This window comes from Oncorhynchus clarkii, chromosome 24 (assembly GCF_045791955.1).
Source record: "Oncorhynchus clarkii lewisi isolate Uvic-CL-2024 chromosome 24, UVic_Ocla_1.0, whole genome shotgun sequence".
Classification (NCBI taxonomy): Eukaryota; Metazoa; Chordata; class Actinopteri; order Salmoniformes; family Salmonidae; genus Oncorhynchus; species Oncorhynchus clarkii.
Genome location: NC_092170.1, coordinates 18643432 through 18665019, shown reverse-complemented (window position 1 = coordinate 18665019; position 21588 = coordinate 18643432). Strand labels below are relative to the sequence as shown.

At 43.9% G+C, this 21588-nt stretch overlaps 1 protein-coding gene across 1 annotated transcript; it reads left to right on the top strand.

Moving 5' to 3' along the window:
* The first annotated feature begins 255 nt into the window (after window positions 1-255).
* On the top strand, window positions 256-20789 carry LOC139382500 (P2X purinoceptor 5-like). Its single transcript, XM_071126588.1, has 13 exons — window positions 256-300; window positions 523-694; window positions 949-1099; window positions 6189-6260; window positions 6395-6470; window positions 6573-6669; window positions 6831-6926; window positions 7115-7256; window positions 15274-15404; window positions 15492-15585; window positions 15710-15775; window positions 18528-18613; window positions 18738-20789. Exons 2-13 carry the CDS (start codon window positions 546-548, stop codon window positions 18805-18807), a joined length of 1230 nt encoding a protein of 409 aa, XP_070982689.1. The 5' UTR covers window positions 256-300; window positions 523-545; the 3' UTR covers window positions 18808-20789.
* The last annotated feature ends 799 nt before the right edge of the window (window positions 20790-21588 follow it).

Genomic DNA, 21588 nt, shown 5'->3' with positions numbered 1-21588 from the left:
ATCACGTGATTTGTTCTAAGCCTGCCACACATTTCTTGTAAATCACTCTGCTCTACAGTGTGCTGTTAATCCCTCCCCCTATTGGACAACTGGTTGTCAACTGAATGCTTTTTGTTGTTAATATATGCACAAACTGTTTCTTCAGAAGATTTAAAGTCCATGCCCCTTGAAACTCATTGGCTGAATTGAAATATGACCTAGGGAAACAATGTCATCATTACATTGTTGTTCGTATAAAAGCTGATGGGTAGAGACAAGATTTGAACTTGATTCCAGATTTCAATAATCTCGTAGACCAGGGTAAGAAACTAAACTATGATCTCATTTAATCATATTTTTCATGCGAGTTTAAATGTATATATAGAATATAATGAGTGTTACACTAGCACACTGAAATTACGCTGAAATCAACAGAACGTTTGCCAAAGTAGTTTATTTGCCCTGGTCAAGTACTGGACTGTGATGGCTTCTGTGGGTTCAACAGTTGCAGTGGCTGTATAACCAACCAACTGCTCTCTTCAGATTTACAGTATCATCACCGTGGGATGGCTTCCAATAGCTGGAAAAGCAAAGTTCTTTTGAATGTGCTTTCCTATCTTGACTACAAGACAGGAAAATTCATAATTGTAGGAAGCAAGAGAGTCGGCAGTTTGTACAGAGTTATACAATTATCCATCATTGGATACCTTGTTGGGTAAGGGTCTCAATAAATACCTTTCCACATTTTCAAGATATAGGCCCTTATAACAGTCTAAAGGCATATGAAATGTTATTAATAAAATACAATCTAGTCCATCTATTTGTAGTTCACAGAAACTTAACATGTAAAACTATATTCCAACCAATATTTTAAACCCCTATCAGACAGTAACCTCCACTTGTTCCAAGTTTTAAGCAGATTATCCCCATTGAGATAGCTACAGTATATTGTCCTCCTGGTCTACACAGGTATGTATTCCTGAGCAAGAAGTCCTACCAGACCAAAGAGGAATCTATCCAGAGTACTGTGATGACCAAACTGAAGGGAGTGGCGGTCACCAACACATCAGAGTTCGGACGGATGGTGTGGGGACCTGTGGACTATGTCATTCCACCCCAGGTCAGACTAACCACAATCCCCTTTAATACATGTAATGTTAATGTTAGAAATAAGATCCATCTCATCCACTGTGCTTGACTGCTAGAATAAATATAATTTTTAACAGAATGTTGATTGGTGTATCAGAACGTATACCATGGGTATACCATTTTTACTGTTCTATTTACATTGGTAACCAGTGTATGATTGCAATAAGGCACCTCAGAGGGGGTTTGGTATATGGCCAATATAATAGCAATAAGGCACCTCAGTGGTTTGTGTTATATGGCCAATATACTACAGCTAGTGGCTGTATCCAGGCATTCCTCTTTGCGTTGCGCGTAAGAACAGCCCTTAGCCGTGGTATATTGGCCGTATACCACAACTCCTCTGGCCTTATTGCTTAAATATAATAAAGGCTGAGGCTGCGGTTCTGAATGTAACGTCCTGTTGCGTCCCCGTCCCTCGCCCCAGAAGCTTCATTGTCAGATAAAAAAAATGGTTTCACATATGTAGAATGTGTTTCTGTGCCTTTACACACACATTTTTTGTGGTAACCCTCCCTTCACATTTCTCACTGTCAGTCATGCATAGTGAAATGTCCATGCAGCATCTCAGTCAGTTCCATGGGAATATGCATTTAGATCGTCTTGATGAAGATATGAAGCTTCAGATTTTTAGCCATCGTGATGAGGCTTCCAGAAAATGTGTAACTGGAGCCACTGTGTAGAAAAAGAAGGAGATAAAGGACAGTCCTGTTTAACTGGTTTAACATGGTATTATTGATAAGCGTCAGTCTGGGATGCTTTTGAAAAATATATTGGTCAAGGTAAATGTATATAGTATGTACAGTGCCTTGTGAAAGTATTCGGCCCCCTTGAACTTTGCGACCTTTTGCCACATTTCAGGCTTCAAACATAAAGATATAAAACTATATTTTTTTGTGAAGAATCAACAACAAGTGGGACACAATCATGAAGTGGAACGACATTTATTACATATTTCAAACTTTTTTAACAAATCAAAAACTGAAAAATTGGGCGTGCAAAATTATTCAGCCCCCTTAAGTTAATACTTTGTAGCGCCACCTTTTGCTGCGATTACAGCTGTAAGTCGCTTGGGGTATGTCTCTATCAGTTTTGCACATCGAGAGACTGACATTTTTTCCCATTCCTCCTTGCAAAACAGCTCGAGCTCAGTGAGGTTGGATGGAGAGCATTTGTGAACAGCAGTTTTCAGTTCTTTCCACAGATTCTCGATTGGATTCAGGTCTGGACTTTGACTTGGCCATTCTAACACCTGGATATGTTTATTTTTGAACCATTCCATTGTAGATTTTGATTTATGTTTTGGATCATTGTCTTGTTGGAAGACAAATCTCCGTCCCAGTCTCAGGTCTTTTGCAGACTCCATCAGGTTTTCTTCCAGAATGGTCCTGTATTTGGCTCCATCCATCTTCCCATCAATTTTAACCATCTTCCCTGTCCCTGCTGAAGAAAAGCAGGCCCAAACCATGATGCTGCCACCACCATGTTTGACAGTGGGGATGGTGTGTTCAGCTGTGTTGCTTTTACGCCAAACATAACGTTTTGCATTGTTGCCAAAAAGTTCAATTTTGGTTTCATCTGACCAAAGGACCTTCTTCCACATGTTTGGTGTGTCTCCCAGGTGGCTTGTGGCAAACTTTAAATTACACTTTTTATGGATATCTTTAAGAAATGGCTTTCTTCTTGCCACTCTTCCATAAAGGCCAGATTTGTGCATTATACGACTGATTGTTGTCCTCTGGACAGAGTCTCCCACCTCAGCTGTAGATCTCTGCAGTTCATCCAGAGTGATCATGGGCCTCTTGGCTGCATCTCTGATCAGTCTTCTCCTTGTTTGAGCTGAAAGTTTAGAGGGACGGCCAGGTCTTGGTAGATTTGCAGTGGTCTGATACTCCTTCCATTTCAATATTATCGCTTGCACAGTGCTCCTTGGGATGTTTAAAGCTTGGGAAATCTTTTTGTATGCAAATCCGGCTTTAAACTTCTTCACAACAGTATCCCGGACCTGCCTGGTGTGTTCCTTGTTCTTCATGATGCTCTCTGCGCTTTTGACGGACCTCTGAGACTATCACAGTGCAGGTGCATTTATACGGAGACTTGATTACACACAGGTGGATTGTATTGATCATCATTAGTCATTTAGGTCAACATTGGATCTTTCAGAGATCCTCACTGAACTTCTGGAGAGAGTTTGCTGCACTGAAAGTAAAGGGGCTGAATAATTTTCTCAGTTTTTGATTTGTTAAAAAAGTTTGAAATATCCAATAAATGTCGTTCCACTTCATGATTGTGTCCCACTTGTTGTTGATTCTTCACAAAAAAATACAGTTTTATATCTTTATGTTTGAAGCCTGAAATGTGGCAAAAGGTCGCAAAGTTCAAGGGGGCCGAATACTTTCGCAAGGCACTGTACTGTATAAGCTGGAAGTAGAAGCCTAAGTGTCATTGTCCATCAGTTTACTCCAATTAGGGGAGGGGTGGCAGGGTTAGGGGAAAATAATAAAGGAAAACATATACACTACCATTCAAAAGTTTGGGGTCACTTAGAAATGTCCTTGTTTTTGAAAGAAAAGCAAAAAAATGTGCCTTTAAAATAAAATCGAATTGATCAGAAATACAGTGTAGACATTGCTAATGTTGTAAATGACTATTGTAGCTGGAAACATAAGATTTTTTTTATGGAATATCTACATACAGTGGGGCAAAAAAAGTATTTAGTCAGCCACCAATTGTGCAAGTTCTCCCACTTAAAAAGATGAGAGTCCTGTAATTTTCATCATAGGTACACTTCAACTATGACAGACAAAATGAGAAAAAAATTCCAGAAAATTACATTGTAGGATTTTTTTATGAATTTATTTGCAAATTATGGTGGAAAATAAGTATTTGGTCACCTACAAACAAGCAAGATTTCTGGCTCTCACAGACCTGTAACTTCTTCTTTAAGAGGCTCCACTCGTTACCTGTATTAATGGCACCTGTTTGAACTTGTTATCAGTATAGAAGACACCTGTCCACAACCTCAAACAGTCACACTCCAAACTCCACTATGGCCAAGACCATAGAGCTGTCAAAGGACACCAGAAACAAAATTGTAGACCTGCACCAGGCTGGGAAGACTGAATCTGCAATAGGTAAGCAGCTTGGTTTGAAGAAATCAACTGTGGGAGAAATTATTAGGAAATGGAAGACATACAAGACCACTGATAATCTCCCTCGATCTGAGGCTCCACGCAAGATCTCACCCCGTGGGGTCAAAATGATCACAAGAACGATGAGCAAAAATCCCAGAACCACACGGGGGGACCTAGTGAATGACCTGCAGAAAGCTGGGACCAAAGTAACAAAGCCTACCATCAGTAACACACTACGCCGCCAGGGACTCAAATCCTGCAGTGCCAGACGTGTCCCCCTGCTTAAGCCAGTACATGTCCAGGCCTGTCTGAAGTTTGCTAGAGAGCATTTGGATGATCCAGAAGAAGATTGGGAGAATGTCATATGGTCAGATGAAACCAAAATATAACTTTTTGGTAAAAACTCAACTCGTCGTGTTTGGAGGACAAAGAATGCTGAGTTGCATCCAAAGAACACCATACCTACTGTGAAGCATGGGGGTGGAAGCATCATGCTTTGGGGCTGTTTTTCGGCAAAGGGACCAGGACAACTGATCCGTGTAAAGGAAAGAATGAATGGGGCCATGTATCGTGAGATTTTGAGTGAAAACCTCCTTCCATCAGCAAGGGCATTGAAGATGAAACGTGGCTGGGTCTTTCAGCATGACATTGATCCCAAAGACACCGCCCGGGCAACGAAGGAGTGGCTTCGTAAGAAGCATTTCAAGGTCCTGGAGTGGCCTGGCCAGTCTCCAGATCTCAACCCCATAGAAAATCTATGGAGGGAGTTGAAAGTCCGTGTTGCCCAGCAACAGCCCCAAAACATCACTGCTCTAGAGGAGATCTGCATGGAGGAATGGTCCAAAATACCAGCAACAGTGTGTGAAAACCTTGTGAAGACTTACAGAAAATGTTTGACCCCTGTCATTGCCAACAAATGGTATATAACAAAGTATTGAGATAAACTTTTGTTATTGACCAAATACTTATTTTCCACCATAATTTGCAAATAAATCCATTAAAAATCCTACAATGTGATTTTCTGGATTTTTTCTTCTCATTTTGTCTGTCATAGTTGAAGTGTACCTATGATGAAAATTACAGGCCTCTATCATCTTTTTAAGTGGGAGAACTTGCACAATTGGTGGCTGACTAAATACTTTTTTGCCCCACTGTGTGCATATATATATATATATATATATATATATATATATATAATGTGCACACACACACTACCTTTTTGAAAATGAAGCGCATTTTTTGTCCATTAAAATAACATCAAATTGATCAGAAATACAGTGTAGACATTGTTAATGTTGTAAATTACTATTGTAGCTGGAAACAGCAGATATTTGATGGGATATCTACATAGGCGTACAGAGGCCCATTATCAGCAACCATCACTCCTGTGTTCCAATGGCACGTTGTGTTAGCTAATCCAATGTTTAAACTATGAAATAATACATATGGAATCATGTAGTAACCAAAAAAGTGTTAAACAAATCAAAATATATCTGAGGTTCTACAAAACCTTTTGTCTTGATGACAGTTTTGCACAGTCTTGGCATTTGCTCACCCAGCTTCACCTGGAATGCTTTTCCAACAGTCTTGAAGGAGTTCCCACTTGTTGGCTGAGCACTTGTTGGCTGCTTTTCCTTCACTCTGCGGTCCAACTCATCCCAAACCATCTCAAACCCCCCCAAAAAACTTGAATGAGCAGGTGTGTCCAAACTTTTGGCTGGTACTGTATATATTTACAAAAAAATACGGGGGATTGGAAATGATGCAGACAATTACATTGATGGAAGTGACAATCTATCAGCAATATTAAAGCTGATTGAATGCAATGTATCACGTCTCGTGATGCACATCTTTCTGCAAATGCGTGCCACACTTACTCTTATCAGTTGATATCAGGCTGGTTTAACACCACTTTATTTTTTCCTATAGGGGGAAGCAGTTTTTTTCATTGTTACCAATTTTATAGAGACACCAAACCAGAAGTTGGGCCACTGTGCTGAGGTAAGGAAATTCCCTTTCATTCCTTTATGTTGTCACCTTTAACCACCCTTTTAAAACGGCAATATACTCTGTATTTGGTCCGTATTTGGTCTGTATTTGTTAAACCATACTAGTTGTGGGGTATTGTTCCACAGAGCCCCAATGTGCCAGATGGCCACTGTAAGGGAGATGAAGACTGTGCAGAGGGAGAGTTGGTGGTAGCTGGCCATGGTAGGAATCTTTGAAAACTCAAATTGAATTCAAACAAATTGAAATGAGAAATTACATATACTGTCTGCTCACAAACATACTGTGAAATATACTTTTCTGTAGGAGTTAGGACAGGCCGCTGCTTGAGAGACAATGGGAAATCCAATGGTACATGTGAGATATATAGCTGGTGCCCCGTTGAGAGAAGATGCCAACCACAGTAAGTGCACTCACACACTTTCACTTTCATAGCCATACACACTCATAAACAAACATGCATGAACACACACAACCACATACACACACACAGGCAAATACATGCACACACACGCATGAGCATGTGTCCACAGTAGTAATCGTCATTCCCTTTTATTCCTTCAGGGATAGACAAAAACACAAGAATATGTTAAGAGAAGCTGAAAACTTCACCATCTACATAAAAAATGTCATCCGATTTCCCAAATTCAGTTTCTCAAAGTAAGTTGTCTATATTAACACCACCTAAAAAGTTGACAGGCATATGGTTTTCAAACTGCCAGAGTTGTCTTTAAATGTATAAACTGGAGCTTGAGTCTTTTAATCTGTTAATATTACATATTTCAGAAAGTGTTTGCTGTCTGCATTTTGATAAATAAAAACTTTGAAATGTTTCACCCAATTATCAGGGCCAACGTTCAGGACACGGCTGATAAATTCCATCTGAAGAAATGTCGCTACGATGAGGCTCTTGAACCCTACTGCCCCATATTCCGTCTGGGAGACATTGTTAACCAAACTGGACACAGCTTTCAGGACATGGCTTTGAAGGTCAGTTTTCACAATTTAAAAGTTTATTTGTTGTTGTTATTGATGATGATGTTGACGATGATGTTTTCAATTACATTAAGCAGTTAAATGGACACTCTATACGATACCATACCATCAAAGAGTAAGCCACAAAATACATAAATAATGTAAATAATATAGCATTTTGCTATCAATACTCCTCTCTCTCGCAGTGCATGCTGGGAGTTTATTTTATTTTATGTTTGGTGTAGAGGGCTCTGTCCTAACTAACTTTCTTGATTGTTTTCTTGGTCTTTTCTTTCAATTTTCTTTTTCTATGGTGGAGGGTTAATGCAGTATTTGTTTTAGCGGAATCCACAGTTTTTTCAAAGTTAGGGTGGAAGAGGAGAGAGTAACTTTCCTGGGGTTTGGAAGGTGTGGTGTGCGCGATGGTGTGCGCGGAGGAGACGCTGTCGATATGGCATGGATTCAGGTGTGTTCCTGAGAATGGAGTTAAGGTGGAGGAGGTTCTGCTCGCGGTCGGTGAACAGGTAGGAGCTGAATGTATACATTCTGCTCCTAGAATGAACAAAGCTGTGGTTGTGTTCATGAAAAAGGCTAATTTGGTTGGTAGGTTTATTGCTAGCGGAATCTGAGCAACAACTAAATGTGCATTTTAAAGTGAGGCACGGGAGGGGCTCTATGCAGGGTTTGCCAGCACATATTGTCTATGGTGTTTTTGAGTGTGGGGATTTGGGGTATAAGAGCTTTGCGTGCCCACATAAAGCCCGTAGACAAGGTGAGGGTACAAGCGCCAGTGGGGGAAATCGAGGTCAAAGTGCAGGGGGTAAGGAGATGCAGAAGCTGGGCCTAGTCATGCCAGGGAAGGTGGTGTAGATGAGGCTGGGCCTAGTCAGGCTAGAGATGGTGGTGTAGAATCCAAGATGGCGTAGCAGTGAAGACGTGTTTGTTTTGTCCTCTCGTGTACTTTTGTATTTTTTCATATTTTTTTTGTATATAAATTTCAAATTATTTTCAATCTCTTCTCGATTTTTTTTATTCGATTATACCTTCCGGTAACCTGCCTCACCCATTGTGATACGCTATTATTTTAAATTTTAGAACACATTCAAGAATCTCCAGAAGCTAACCAGCTAATTAGCTACAAGCTATTTAGTCATTGTTAGCCACTGCTAGCGGCTTTTACCTTCTGCACAGATACCAGCCCTGTTTTTAGCCTGGATAATACTTGCCTGTCTACCAATATCGCTTGTCTACCAATATCGGACTGTCTCTCCACAACAACGCCGGATTCCTGCCGTAATCCCTGGACCACTACTTCTGATCCTCACAGCTAGCTAGCTCACAGCTAGCTTTCACTCACCGTGGCACCTAGTACCGAAGCTATTCCCCGAGGCCCACCTCCCGCCCTACTCAGCTGTTCACCCGAACCCCACAAACTCGACCGGATCCTTGCTGTAAACTCTGGACCTTGGCACCGGATCACCGCTGCTACCGATTGGATATAGTGGCTAACGCCACTGCCACAAAGCTAGCACCAGTTAGCCGTGAGCCAGGCAGATCTCCCGGCTAGCAAACTAAATTCCACAATACCTCTTTCGCCATCTGGCTTGGATTCTCTGTCGACACGGCGCCCCGCCGCACCACCACGACTGGTCTGCTGACGAATACACCATCTGCTGTGCCTTCATCCGGCCTCCGTTGGAGCAGACGCTACTAACTTTAAACGCTGTGTCGCTAGCGTAGTGGGGCTCCCCTGTTCCATCTACTGCTGCCCCCTGGACACTATGATCACTTGGCTACATAGCTGATGCCTACTGGACTGTCCATTAATCACGGTACTCCATTCTGTTTATTTATTTTTTATTTGTCGGACCCAGCCGCGAACTCAGGCTCTGTGTGTAGTTAATCCGACCCTCTCTGCCTAGTCATCGCCATTTTACCTGCTGTTGTTGTGTTAGCTGATTAGCTGTTGTTGTCTCACCTGTTGTTTTAGCTAGCTCTCCCAATCAACACCTGTGATTACTTTATGCCTCGCTGTATGTCTCTCTCAAATGTCAATATACCTTGTATACTGTTGTTCAGGTTAGTTATCATTGTTTTAGTTTACAATGGACCCCCTACTTCCACTCTTCATAGCTCTGATACCTCCTTTCTCCCACCTCCCACAGATGCAGTGACCTCACCCATTACAACCAGCATGTCCAGAGATACAACCTCTCTTATCATCACCCAGTGCCTGGGCTTACCTCTGCTGTACCCGCACCCCACCATACCCCTGTCTGCGCATTATGCCCTGAATATATTCTACCACGCCCAGAAATCTGCTCCTTTTATTCTTTGTCCCCAACGCTCTAGGCGACCAGTTTTGATAGCCTTTAGCCGCACCCTCATTCTACTACTCCTCTGTTCCGCGGGTGATGTGGAGGTAAACCCGGGCCCTGCATGTCCCCAGGCACCCTCATTTGTTGACTTCTGTGATCGAAAAAGCCTTGGTTTCATGCATGTCAACATCAGAAGCCTCCTCCCTAAGTTTGTTTTACTTACTGCTTTAGCACACTCTGCCAACCCTGATGTCCTTGCTGTGTCTGAATCCTGGCTTAGGAAGGCCACCAAAAATTCTGAGATTTCAATACCCAACTATAACATTTTCTGTCAAGATAGCATGCAAAGTAATGTCATACTTTCCAGGTCCATACCCAAACAGTTCGAACTTCAAATTTTAAAAATGAATCTCTCCAGAAATAAGTCTCTCACTGTTGCCGCCTGCTACCGACTCCCCCCCCCCCCCCCCCCCGGACACCATTTGTGAATTGATCGCCCCCCCATCTAGCTTCAGAGTTTGTTCTGTTAGGTGACCTAAACTGGGATATGCTTAACACCCCGGCAGTCCTACAATCTAAGCTAGATGCCCTCAATCTCACATAAATCATCAAGGAACCCACCAGGTACAACCCTAAATCTGTAAACAAGGGCACCCTCATAGATGTTTTCCTGACCAACTGGCCTTCCAAATACACCTCCGCTGTCTTCAATCAGGATCTCAGCGATCACTGCCTCATTGCCTGTATCCACTACGGGTCGGCAGTCAAACGACCACCCCTAATCACTGTCAAACGCTCCCTAAAACACTTCTGCGAGCAGGCCTTTCTAATCGACCTGGCCCGGGTATCCTGGAAGGATATTGACCTCATCCCATCAGTTGAGGATGCCCGGTCATTCTTTAAAAGTAACTTCCTCACCATCTTAGATAAGCATGCTCCGTTCAAAAACTGCAGAACTAAGAACAGATATAGCCCCTGGTTCACTCCAGATCTGACTGCCCTCGACCAGCACAAAAACATTCTGTGGCGGACTGTGGCGGACACGCAGTCAGTCAGGAAAGCAAAGGCCAGCTTTTTCAAGCAGAAATTTGCATCCTGTAGCTCTAACTCCAAAAAGTTATGGGGCACCTCCTCCCAGCTGCCCACTGCACTGAGGCTAGGTAACACGGTCACCACCGATAAATCCATGATAATCGAAAACTTCAAGCATTTCTCAAAGGCTTGCCATGGCTTCCTCCTGGCTACTCCAACCTCGGCCAACAGCTCTACCCCCACCCCCACAGCTACTCGCCCAAGCCTCCCCAGCCTCTCCTTTACCCAAATCCAGATAGCAGATGTTCTGAAAGAGCTGCAAAACCTGGACCCGTACAAATCAGCTGGGCTTGAAAATCTGGACCCTCTATTTCTGAAACTATCCGCCGCCATTGTCGCAACCCCTATTACCAGCCTGTTCAACCTCTCTTTAATATCATCTGAGATCCCCAAGAACTGGAAAGCTGCCGCGGTCATTCCCCTCTTCAAAGGGGGTGACAATCTAGACCCAAACTGTTAGGCAGGGCAGGATGGATATAGGTCTATCTAAGGTCTTCGAAAGCCAAGACAACAAACAGATCACTGACCATCTCGAATCCTACCGTACCTGTTCCGCTGTGCAATCTGGTTTCCGAGACGGTCACGGGTGCACCTCAGCCACGCTAAAGGTACTAAACAATATCATAACTGCCATCGATAAAAGACAGTACTGTGCAGCCGTCTTCATCGACCTGGCCAAGGCTTTCGACACTGTCAATCACCATATTCTTATCGGCAGACTCAGTAGCCTCGGTTTTTCTAATGACTGCCTTGCCTGGTTCTCCAACTACTTTGCAGACAGAGTTCAGTGTGTCAAATCGGAGGGCATGTTGTCCGGTTCTCTGGCAGTCTCTATGGGGGTGCCACAGGGTTCAATTCTCAGGCCGACTCTTTTCTCTGTATATATCAATGATGTTGCTCTTGCTGCGGGCGATTCCCTGATCCACCTCTACGCAGACGATACCATTCTGTATACTTCTGGCCCTTCCTTGGACACTGTGCTATCTAACCTCCAAACGAGCTTCAATGCCATAACACTCCTTCCGTGGCCTCCAACTGCTCTTAAACGCTAGTAAAACCAAATGCATGCTTTTCAACCGTTCGCTGCCTGCACCCGCACGCCCGACTAGCATCACCACCCTGGATGGTTCCGACCTAGAATATGTAGACATCTATAAGTACCTAGGTGTCTGGCTAGACTGTAAACTCTCCTTCCAGACTCATATCAAACATTTCCAATCCAAAATCAAATCTAGAATCGGCTTTCTATTTTGCAACAAAGCCTCCATCACTCACGCCGCCAAACTTACCCTAGTAAAATTGACTATCCTACCAATCCTCGACTTCGGTGATGTCATCTACAAAATGGCTTTTTTTCTACTGTGTTATTGACTTGTTTATTGTTTACTCCATGTGTAACTCAGTGTTGCTGTCTGTTCACACTGCTTTGCTTTATCTTGGCCAGGTCGCAGTTGTAAATGAGAACTTGTTCTCAACTAGTCTACCTGGTTAAATAAAGGTGAAATAAAAATATAAAAAAAGATGAGGCGGGGCCTAGTCAGGCTATGGATGGTGGTGTAGAGGAGGCTGAGTATAGTGAGGCTAGAGATGGTGGGGTAGCTGAGGCTGGGTCCAGTCAGGCTATGGATGGTGGTGTAGCGGGGGCTGGGTCTAGTCAGGCTACAGATGGTGGGGTAGCCGAGGCTGGGCCTAGTTATGCTATGGAGGGTGGTGTAGATGATTCTGGGCCTAGTCATGCCAGGGAAGGTGATGTAGATGATGCTGGGTCTAGTCAGGTTATTCTAGTGGATGAGGAGAGTATAGTGGGGAAATGTAAGAGATTAGGGGGGAGGAGGAGGGTGTCAAGCGGAAAAAGGCTGTGGACAAATGTACCATGGAAATTTTGCCTGTTGCTGTGGGTGATGCCCTGACCAGAAAGAAAGGGCAGGTGGTCAGGGTGGGAGATAGAGATGAGGAGGAAAGTGAGTCTGAGGATGAGGAGTTTTTTTTCAGACTCCTCATCAATGGGCCTGGAGCTGACAGCCAGTCAAGCAGAGGGGTCTAAGTTCACGTTGAGAGAATGAACAAAGTTCCTGAATGAGACTAAGGGGAAGAAAGTTAATCTTAAGGCTTTTTTTTCTGATCCTAGAAAGTTTGTAAGATCAGTACAACATGCTATGAAAAATGAGGGGCATGGTGTCCTCTCACCCAGGAAACGGTTTAGGTTGAGGAAGTGGGTCACAACAGTGCGTAAAGGTTTACCTTCCGACACTGTTTAGATGCATATTTTCTTTCTGACACTGGGGCTTTCTGAGCTTTGCTATTGGTCTCTTTCTCTGCTGGCTTTTCTCCCACTTCTTATGGAGACTCTTCGGGTAGGCTCACTCAATATAAATGGCGCTAGAAATGCGGGAAAGAGGAGTGTGTTGGGTGAATATGTAAAACAAAAAAGAGTACAGGTGTTGTTTCTGCAGGAGACGCATAGTGATGTGTTGAATGAAGTCGATTTGCCAAACTTGCCCCACTTGCCCCCAGACTGAAGTCCCATTTGGACTCTATAGTACATAAGGACCAAACATATTGTGTACCGGGACACTCAATCACGGACAACTTTTTCTTAATTAGGGACATGTTGGACTTGTCGAGAGGTTCTAATGTGAATTTTGTACTGTTCTCTTTAGATCAAGAGAAGGCTTTTGATAGAGTGGACCATGAGTATCTGTTTAATGTGATGTTTGGGGAAAGGTTTTTGATCTGTGTGAAGCTGTTGTATGCTGGGGCGTCATGTATGGTCAAGGTGGGAGGGGGGCTCAGTAGGGGGGATAGGTCTCCTCCTCTACTTCCAGGGGGTTTGCAGTGGGGTTGTGGAGGGCTTAAAGTGTTGGGGGTGTACCTGGGCTCGGAGAAGTGGGTAAGGAAGAACTGGGAGGGGCTGTCACAGGCAGTGGTGTCAAGACTGGCCGGGTGGAGGTGGCTCCTGTCCCAAGTGCCAGAGGGAGAGTGCTGATAATTAACAACCTGGTGGCATCTTCCCTGTAGCATAAACTAGCTGTCCTCAATCCCCTCACCGGTCTGCTCGCAGACCTGCAACGCAAGCTGGTGTACTTCTTCTGGTCGGGCCATCACTGGCTAAAGGCAGCAGTGTTGTACATGACCATTCACGAAGGAGGACAGGGCCTGGTGGAACTGGAGAGCAGGATGGCTGCTTTCAGGCTAAAGGTGGTGCAGAGACTGCTGTACCATGCTGATGTTGGCTGGAGGGAGCCAGCATGCGCACTGCTGAGGAGAGCTGGCGGATTAGGGTTGGACCAGCAGCTGTTCCTCATGAAGCTGGAGAGGCTGAGTACAGCAGGTCTCTCAGATTTTTACTCTGCAATGCTGAGGGCCTGGCAGCTGCTAAGGCCCATACGAGAAGGGGGTGTGGAGCCTGGACTGTGGGTGTGGGCGGAGCCTATCTTCCACAACCCAGCCATCCCTTTAAGATCAGTTCAGTCAGCCACCCTGCAGAGGAAACTGATGGCTGTGGGTTTACAAAGACTGGGTGACCTGAGACTGCTGGGAGAGGAGGGGTGGAAAACCCCAGAAGTCTTGGTACAACAAACAGGAATAACGTCTCTTAGGCTGCTGGAGAGATTCCTGGAGGAGGTCCAGGAGGCACTGTCTGAGCCTGTAAGGGGGATGTTTGAGCGGCCAAAGGGAGAGGGGCCACCAATGTTTCCGCCACTGCAGGTGACGGCAGAGACTGGAGACTGGCAAGGGGTCTGGAGGACTTAGATAGATAGATGTGTTAGATTTTAACACTCTGAGCCTGGGGGAGATTGAGGATGTGGGAGGTAAAGCCCTCTACAACCTCTGTGTTAAGGTTAGGAACATTAGGAGCCTAACAGGAGTGAAGGCACATCAGTGGCAGGGGGTATGTGGGGCGGAGAGTATGGTGGGTTTTAGGTGGAGGGGGCTCTACAAACCCCCAGTACCAAAGAGGTTAGGGGACCTCCAGTGGAGGGTTCTACATGGAGCCTTGGCCACTAACAGCTGGTTGGCACGGGTTGAACCGGGAGTCGGGCAGGGGTGTCTTTTCTGTAAAATGAAAGAAACTGTGATTCATGTGTTTTCTGTGTGCACCAGGTTAATGCCTTTAATGCCTCTGTTGGAATGTCTGTGAGAGAGGTTGGGGTGGTTTTTACTGTTGGGATGTTTATAATGGGATACAGGTATTCGAGTAAGGAGAAAGCCAAATGTGTTTTGTTGAATTTTCTGTTTGTTCAGCTACAAAGTTAGCTAACAAGGAGGAACAGTGTCAAAAGTGGGGGGATAACAGACTCTTTACTATGGTTAAATGGGATGGTCTCTGCGCGCCTTAGGGTTTGAGTTCTATAAAATGATCAAATGTGTAGAGATGTTTGAGGAGATATGGTGTGTTGGGGGGGCTGTCTGTATAGCTGGGAAATATGTTTTGGATATACGGTTGTAGGAGTGGGTATGGTGATGTTTCGTTGTTTCATGTGGTAGATAGAAAGGTGAGTATGGTAAATGTATTGCTTTTTTATTTTTAATGGGGGGGTGAGTTTTAAATCAAATGAGATTGTATTTCTTTACTTAAACAATCTCTTTCTTTCTTTCTTTCTTTTCTCCCCCCACCCCAGGGTGGTTTAATTGGAATTCTGATTGGGTGGGAGTGCGACCTTGACAGAGATCCCTCAGAATGCCAGCCACGGTACGACTTTACTCACATTGATGTTAATGTATCCAGAGAGTCCTCAGGATTCAACTTCAGGTAACACACACACACACGAGGTTGACACATAATACTCAATTTAAAGTCATACTTTAATCTTCCAAATCTTTGGTACTCTCATAACAGACATGCTCGCTATTTTAAAACTGGGTCTGGAGAAAGCTACCGAACACATTTCAAAGTGTTTGGTATACGCATCAACATTATGGTGCATGGGAAGGTATGAGAAATATGTATTATTTAATGGCTTTTTAGGATAAATGCATCTATTTTGTTTCCTGATGTTTTGATTCCCTTATTGTTACTTCCTTCTATTTTCTACTTCCTTCTATTTTCTACTACAGGCTGGAAAGTTCTGTATCATACCCACCATTATCCATATAGGCTCAGGACTAGCTTGTATTGGTGGTGTAAGTATTATTTTTTAAAGATGACATTTGTATTGGCTATACTTATGGACTTGAGTATCAGTACAACCGAGGAGGCTGGTGGGAGGAGCTATAGGAGGACGGGCTCATTGTAATGGAATAAATTGAGTAGTATCCGTTTCATTTATTCCATTCATTACAATGAGCCCATCTTCCTATAGCTCCTCCCACCAGCCTCCTCTGCAATACAGGTATATACACTGCTCACAAAAATAAAGGGTAAACACTAAAATAACACATCCTAGATCTGAATGAATGAAATATTCTTATTAAATACTTTTTTCATTACATAGTTGAATGCGCTGACAACAAAATCACACAGAAATTATCAATGGAAATCAAATTTATCAACCCATGGAGGTCTGGATTTGGAGTCACACTCAAAATTAAAGTGGAAAACCACACTACCGGCTGATCCAACTTTGATGTAATGTCCTTAAAACAAGTAAAAATTAGGCTCAGTAGTGTGTGTGGCCTCCACGTGCCTGTATGACCTCCCTACAACCCCTGGGCATGCTCCTGATGAGGTGGCGGATGGTCTCCGTAGGGATCTCCTCCCAGACCTGGACTAAAGCATCCGCCAACTCCTGGACAGTCTGTGGTGCAATGTGGCGTTGGTGGATGGAGCGAGACATGATGTCCCAGATGTGCTCAATTGGATTCAGGTCTGAGGAACGGGCGGGGCGGGCCAGTCCATAGCATCAATTCCTTCCTCTTGCAGGAACTGCTGACACACTCCAGCCACATGAGGTCTAGCATTGTCTTGCATTAGGAGGAACCCAGGGCCAACCGCACCAGCATATGGTCTCACAAGGGGTCTGAGGATCTCATCTCGGTACCGAATGACAGTCAGGCTACCTCTGGCGAGCACATGGAGGACTGTGCGGCCCCCCCAAAGAAATGCCACCCCACACCATGACTGGTCTGAATGCCAAACCGGTCATGCTGGAGGATGTTGCAGGCAGCAGAACATTCTCCACGGCGTCTCCAGACTCTGTCATGTCTGTCACGTGCTCAGTGTAAATCTGCTTTCATCTGTGAAGAGCACAGGGCGCCAGTGGCGAATTTGCCAATCTTGGTGTTCTCTGGCAAATGCCAAACGTCCTGCACGGTGTTGGGCTGTAAGCACAACCCCCACCTGTGGACGTCGGGCCCTCTACCACCCTCATGGAGTCTGTTTCTGACCGTTTGAGACGCATGCACATTTGTGGCCTGCTGGAGGTCATTTTGCAGGGCTCTGGCAGTGCTCCTCCTGCTCCTCCTTGCACAAAGGCGGAGGTAGCGGTCCTGCTGCTGGGTTGTTGCCCTCCTACGGCCTCCTCCACGTCTCCTGATGTACTGGCCTGTCTCCTGGTAGCGCCTCCATGCTCTGGACACTACACTGACAGACACCGCAAACCTCGCATTGATGTGTCATCCTGGATGAGCTGCACTACCTGAGCCACTTGTGTGGGTTGTAGACTCCGTTTCATGCTACCACTAGAGTGAAAGCACTGCCAGCATTCAAAAGTGACCAAAACATCAGCCAGGAAGCATAGGAACTGAGAAGTGGTCTGTGGTCCCCACCTGCAGAACCACTCCTTTATTGGGGGTGTCTTGCTAATTGCCCATAATTTCCACCTGTTGTCTATTCCATTTGCACAACAGCATGTGAAATTTATTGTCAATCATTGTTGCTTCCTAAGTGGACAGTTTGATTTCACAGAAGTGTGATTGACTTGGAGTTACATTGTGTACATTGTCCTCTTGCGACGAGCAATCCCGTATCCGGGAGCGTAATTATAGCCTCAAGCTCATTACCATAACGCAACGTTAACTATTCATGAAGCCTAGCATTCAGCAGGCAACATTTTCACAAAAACAAGAAAAGCATTCAAATAAAATCATTTACCTTTGAAAAACTTTGGATGTTTTCAATGAGGAGACTCTCAGTTACATAGCACATGTTCAGTTTTTCCAAAAATATTATTTGTGTAGGAGAAATCGCTCCGTTTTGTTCATCACGTTTGGCTAAGAAAAAAACCCGAAAATTCAGTCATTACAATGCCAAACCTTTTTCCAAATTAACTCCATAATATCGACAGAAACATTGCAAACGTTGTTTAGAATCAATCCTCAAGGTGTTTTTCACATATCTATTCGATGATAAATCACTCGTGGCAGTATGGTTTCTCCTCTGAACCAAATGGAAAAATGCACGCAGCTGGAGATTACGCAATAATTTCGACGGAGGACACCAAGCGGACACCTGGTAAATGTAGTCTCTTATGGTCAATCTTCTAATGATATGCCTACAAATACGTCACAATGCTGCAGACACCTTGGGGAAACGACAGAAAGTGTAGGCTCATTCCTGGCGCATTCACAGCCATATAAGGAGACATTGGAACACAGCGCATTCAAAATCTGGCGCACTTCCTGTATGAAATTTAATCTTGGTTTCGCCTGTAGCATTAGTTCTGTGGCACTCACAGACAATATCTTTGCAGTTTTGGAAACGTCAGAGTGTTTTATTTCCAAAGCTGTCAATTATATGCATAGTCGAGCATCTTTTCGTGACAAAATATCTTGTTTAAAATGGGAACGTTTTTCATTCAAAAATGAAATACTGCCCCCAGAGTTTCAAGAGGTTATTAAGTGTTCCCTTTATTTTTTTTGAGCAGTGTAGTATATTCTGTATATTTTATTATATAAGATTATGTTATATTTGTTAATGGATCTCATTTTGTTGCAGGGGGCCTGGTTCTGTGACTGGATTCTTCTTTACCTGATGAAAAATAGGGAGTTCTATAAGGACTGGAAGTTTGAAAATGTGAAGAAGTACGGCATTTACAATAAATATTAGTCTGAGTTACAAGACATTTGGAAATATTTTTTTCTGCTAATGGAGATTAAGAGAGACTTTAAATGTAACGTTCTTTTTCACTCTCCCATTTTACCATAGCAGTACTACAGAGGATATAAAACAAACACCAGAAGAGCAGCAGCTCACTGACCCATCGCCTGAGGTTTAACACCATGGCAGCAGCTCACTGACCCATCGCCTGAGGTTTAACACCATGGCAGCAGCTCACTGACCCATCGCCTGAGGTTTAACACCATGGCAGCAGCTCACTGACCCATCGCCTGAGGTTTAACACCATGGCAGCAGCTCACTGACCCATCGCCTGAGGTTTAACACCATGGCAGCAGCTCACTGACCCATCGCCTGAGGTTTAACACCATGGCAGCAGCTCACTGACCCATCGCCTGAGGTTTAACACCATGGCAGCAGCTCACTGACCCATCGCCTGAGGTTTAACACCATGGCAGCAGCTCACTGACCCATCGCCTGAGGTTTAACACCATGGCAGCAGCTCACTGACTCATCGCCTGAGGTTTAACACCATGGCAGCAGCTCACTGACCCATCGCCTGAGGTTTAACACCATGGCAGCAGCTCACTGACCCATCGCCTGAGGTTTAACACCATGGCAGCAGCTCACTGACCCATCGCCTGAGGTTTAACACCATGGCAGCAGCTCACTGACCCATCGCCTGAGGTTTAACACCATGGCAGCAGCTCACTGACCCATCGCCTGAGGTTTAACACCATGGCAGCAGCTCACTGACCCATCGCCTGAGGTTTAACACCATGGCAGCAGCTCACTGACCCATCGCCTGAGGTTTAACACCATGGCAGCAGATCACTTAGCCTTGCCTAGTTAAATAATGGTTAAATACAAAAACAAAAGAAGCCAAAGTAAAAGACATGCCTGAGCGGGATGCCACACATTCTGGTCATGAGGAGAGAGAGAGAAACTGTCGGAGGTTCTCTTCTTCACTGTTCAACTAATCCATACTCTTTTAGGGTCCAGGTAGAAGCCTTTTTGGTTCCAGGCAGAACACTTTTGGGTGCCATGTAGAACAAAAAATGTTTTTCAAAAGGTTATTCTATGGGGACAGGCGAAGAACCCTGTTAGGTTCTAGATAGCACCTTTTTTTTCTAAGAGTGCAGTAAATGTGGAGGAGGAGTTAAGATGGAGTGTTGCCTTGTTGATATTCCAGATTGAAACAAATGTAAAGAGCAAGCAAGCACGTGCCATAGCTAGCTACTAGACAGATTTTAGCTAGCGTTATCTAGAGATAATGGAATCTCTAACAAAGTTGACATCAACAAAATTGGTATGTGGTGTCTGACTTTGTGGCAAGAACTTAATCTTGAGGAAAGACAGGAGGTTGGTGGCACCTTAATTGGGGAGGACAGGCTCACTGTAATGGCTGGAGCAGAATCAGTGGAATAGTATAAAAAAATATTTTACCTTTATTTAACTAGGCAAGGACATTAAAGAACAAATTCTTATTTTCAATGACGGCCTAGGAACAGTGGGTTAACTGCCTTGTTCAGGGGCAGAACGACAGATTTGTACCTTGTCAGCTCGGGGATTCAATCTTGCAACCTCTTGCAAAGTACATCAAACACATGGTTTGATGACATTCCATTTGCTCTGTTCCAGCCATTATTATGACTGGTCCTCCCCTCACCAGCTTCCACTGACCTATAGGCATTTGCTATATGTTTCACCGGGACTGTAAACAGCGAGGCGCACGTCCAAAAGTGGGCCGTATCTCCTTAAAACCAGATGGTTCTGGGTTCCTTCCTTCCTTCGACTGAAAGTGGCAACTCCTTATGGAATTAAACTCGACATCATGAGTGACAGCATATAGGCTTCCTCTGTAGAACTATTCTTGTGTTATTCACTGATGGATAGTTTGTTTTATCACTGAATATTGTGTGATTTAGCATACATAGTTTGCAATTTTTTGTAATTTCTGATAACCTGTATAATCTTCAGTTTACATCTACAGTTAATCTATGTTTTACCTTTGTCCTACTTTCAAGTTACAACTGTAGTCTTCATGGCCATGTATGATTTCATTTAATTTCTAAATTGTTAATTTGTTTGAATATTTCATTATTTTTTTACTAATAAAAATATTTGTTTCATTTAAGCACATTTATTACTCTTAAATGTATTCTTAATTTGTTAACTGTGGGTTTGAATTATGGGACTAATGACAAAAACCACATTCACTGCCGTTGGCAGACATAGGCTCACATGAATTGGGCAAATGTATGGTTCTGGGGGTCAGTTGGTCATATCAGAGTTGGTTAGGGCAATGTAAGGGTTTAGTACAATAACTATGGCAACACATACATAGAAAGGTACAGTATAGAACACCATAAAGTATCATATGCTAATGAACTTGACGGTTTTGCAATGAATCTATCTCTCTAGAATCAAGATTAGACAAGAAACGAGTGAATGAGAATGTATTTCTTGTCTGGTCACTGATCACTTGTGAGGTAACACCTTATTACATACTTCAAAATCTCAGTTATCATTCTTTAGCTGAATTAGTGAAAGATGATGACACACCAATAGACTACATATGAAGATAGAATTAGATTAAGATATTCAAGTAACCTTACAGGTATCAATATTAAACTATTTTAACAGTGCAGCTATTCCCTCCGCAAGGCTATCAAACAAGCTAAGCGTCAGTACAGAGACAAAGTAGAATCTCAATTCAACGGCTCAGACACAAGAGGCATGTGGCAGGGTCTACAGTCAATCGCGGACTACAGGAAGAAATCCCGCCCAGTCACGGACCAGGATGTCCTGCTCCCAGGCAGACTAAATAACTTTTTTGCCCGCTTTGAGGACAATACAGTGCCACTGACACGGCCTGCAACGAAAACTTGCGGTCTCTCCTTCACTGCAGCCGAGGTGAGTAAGACATTTAAACGTGTTA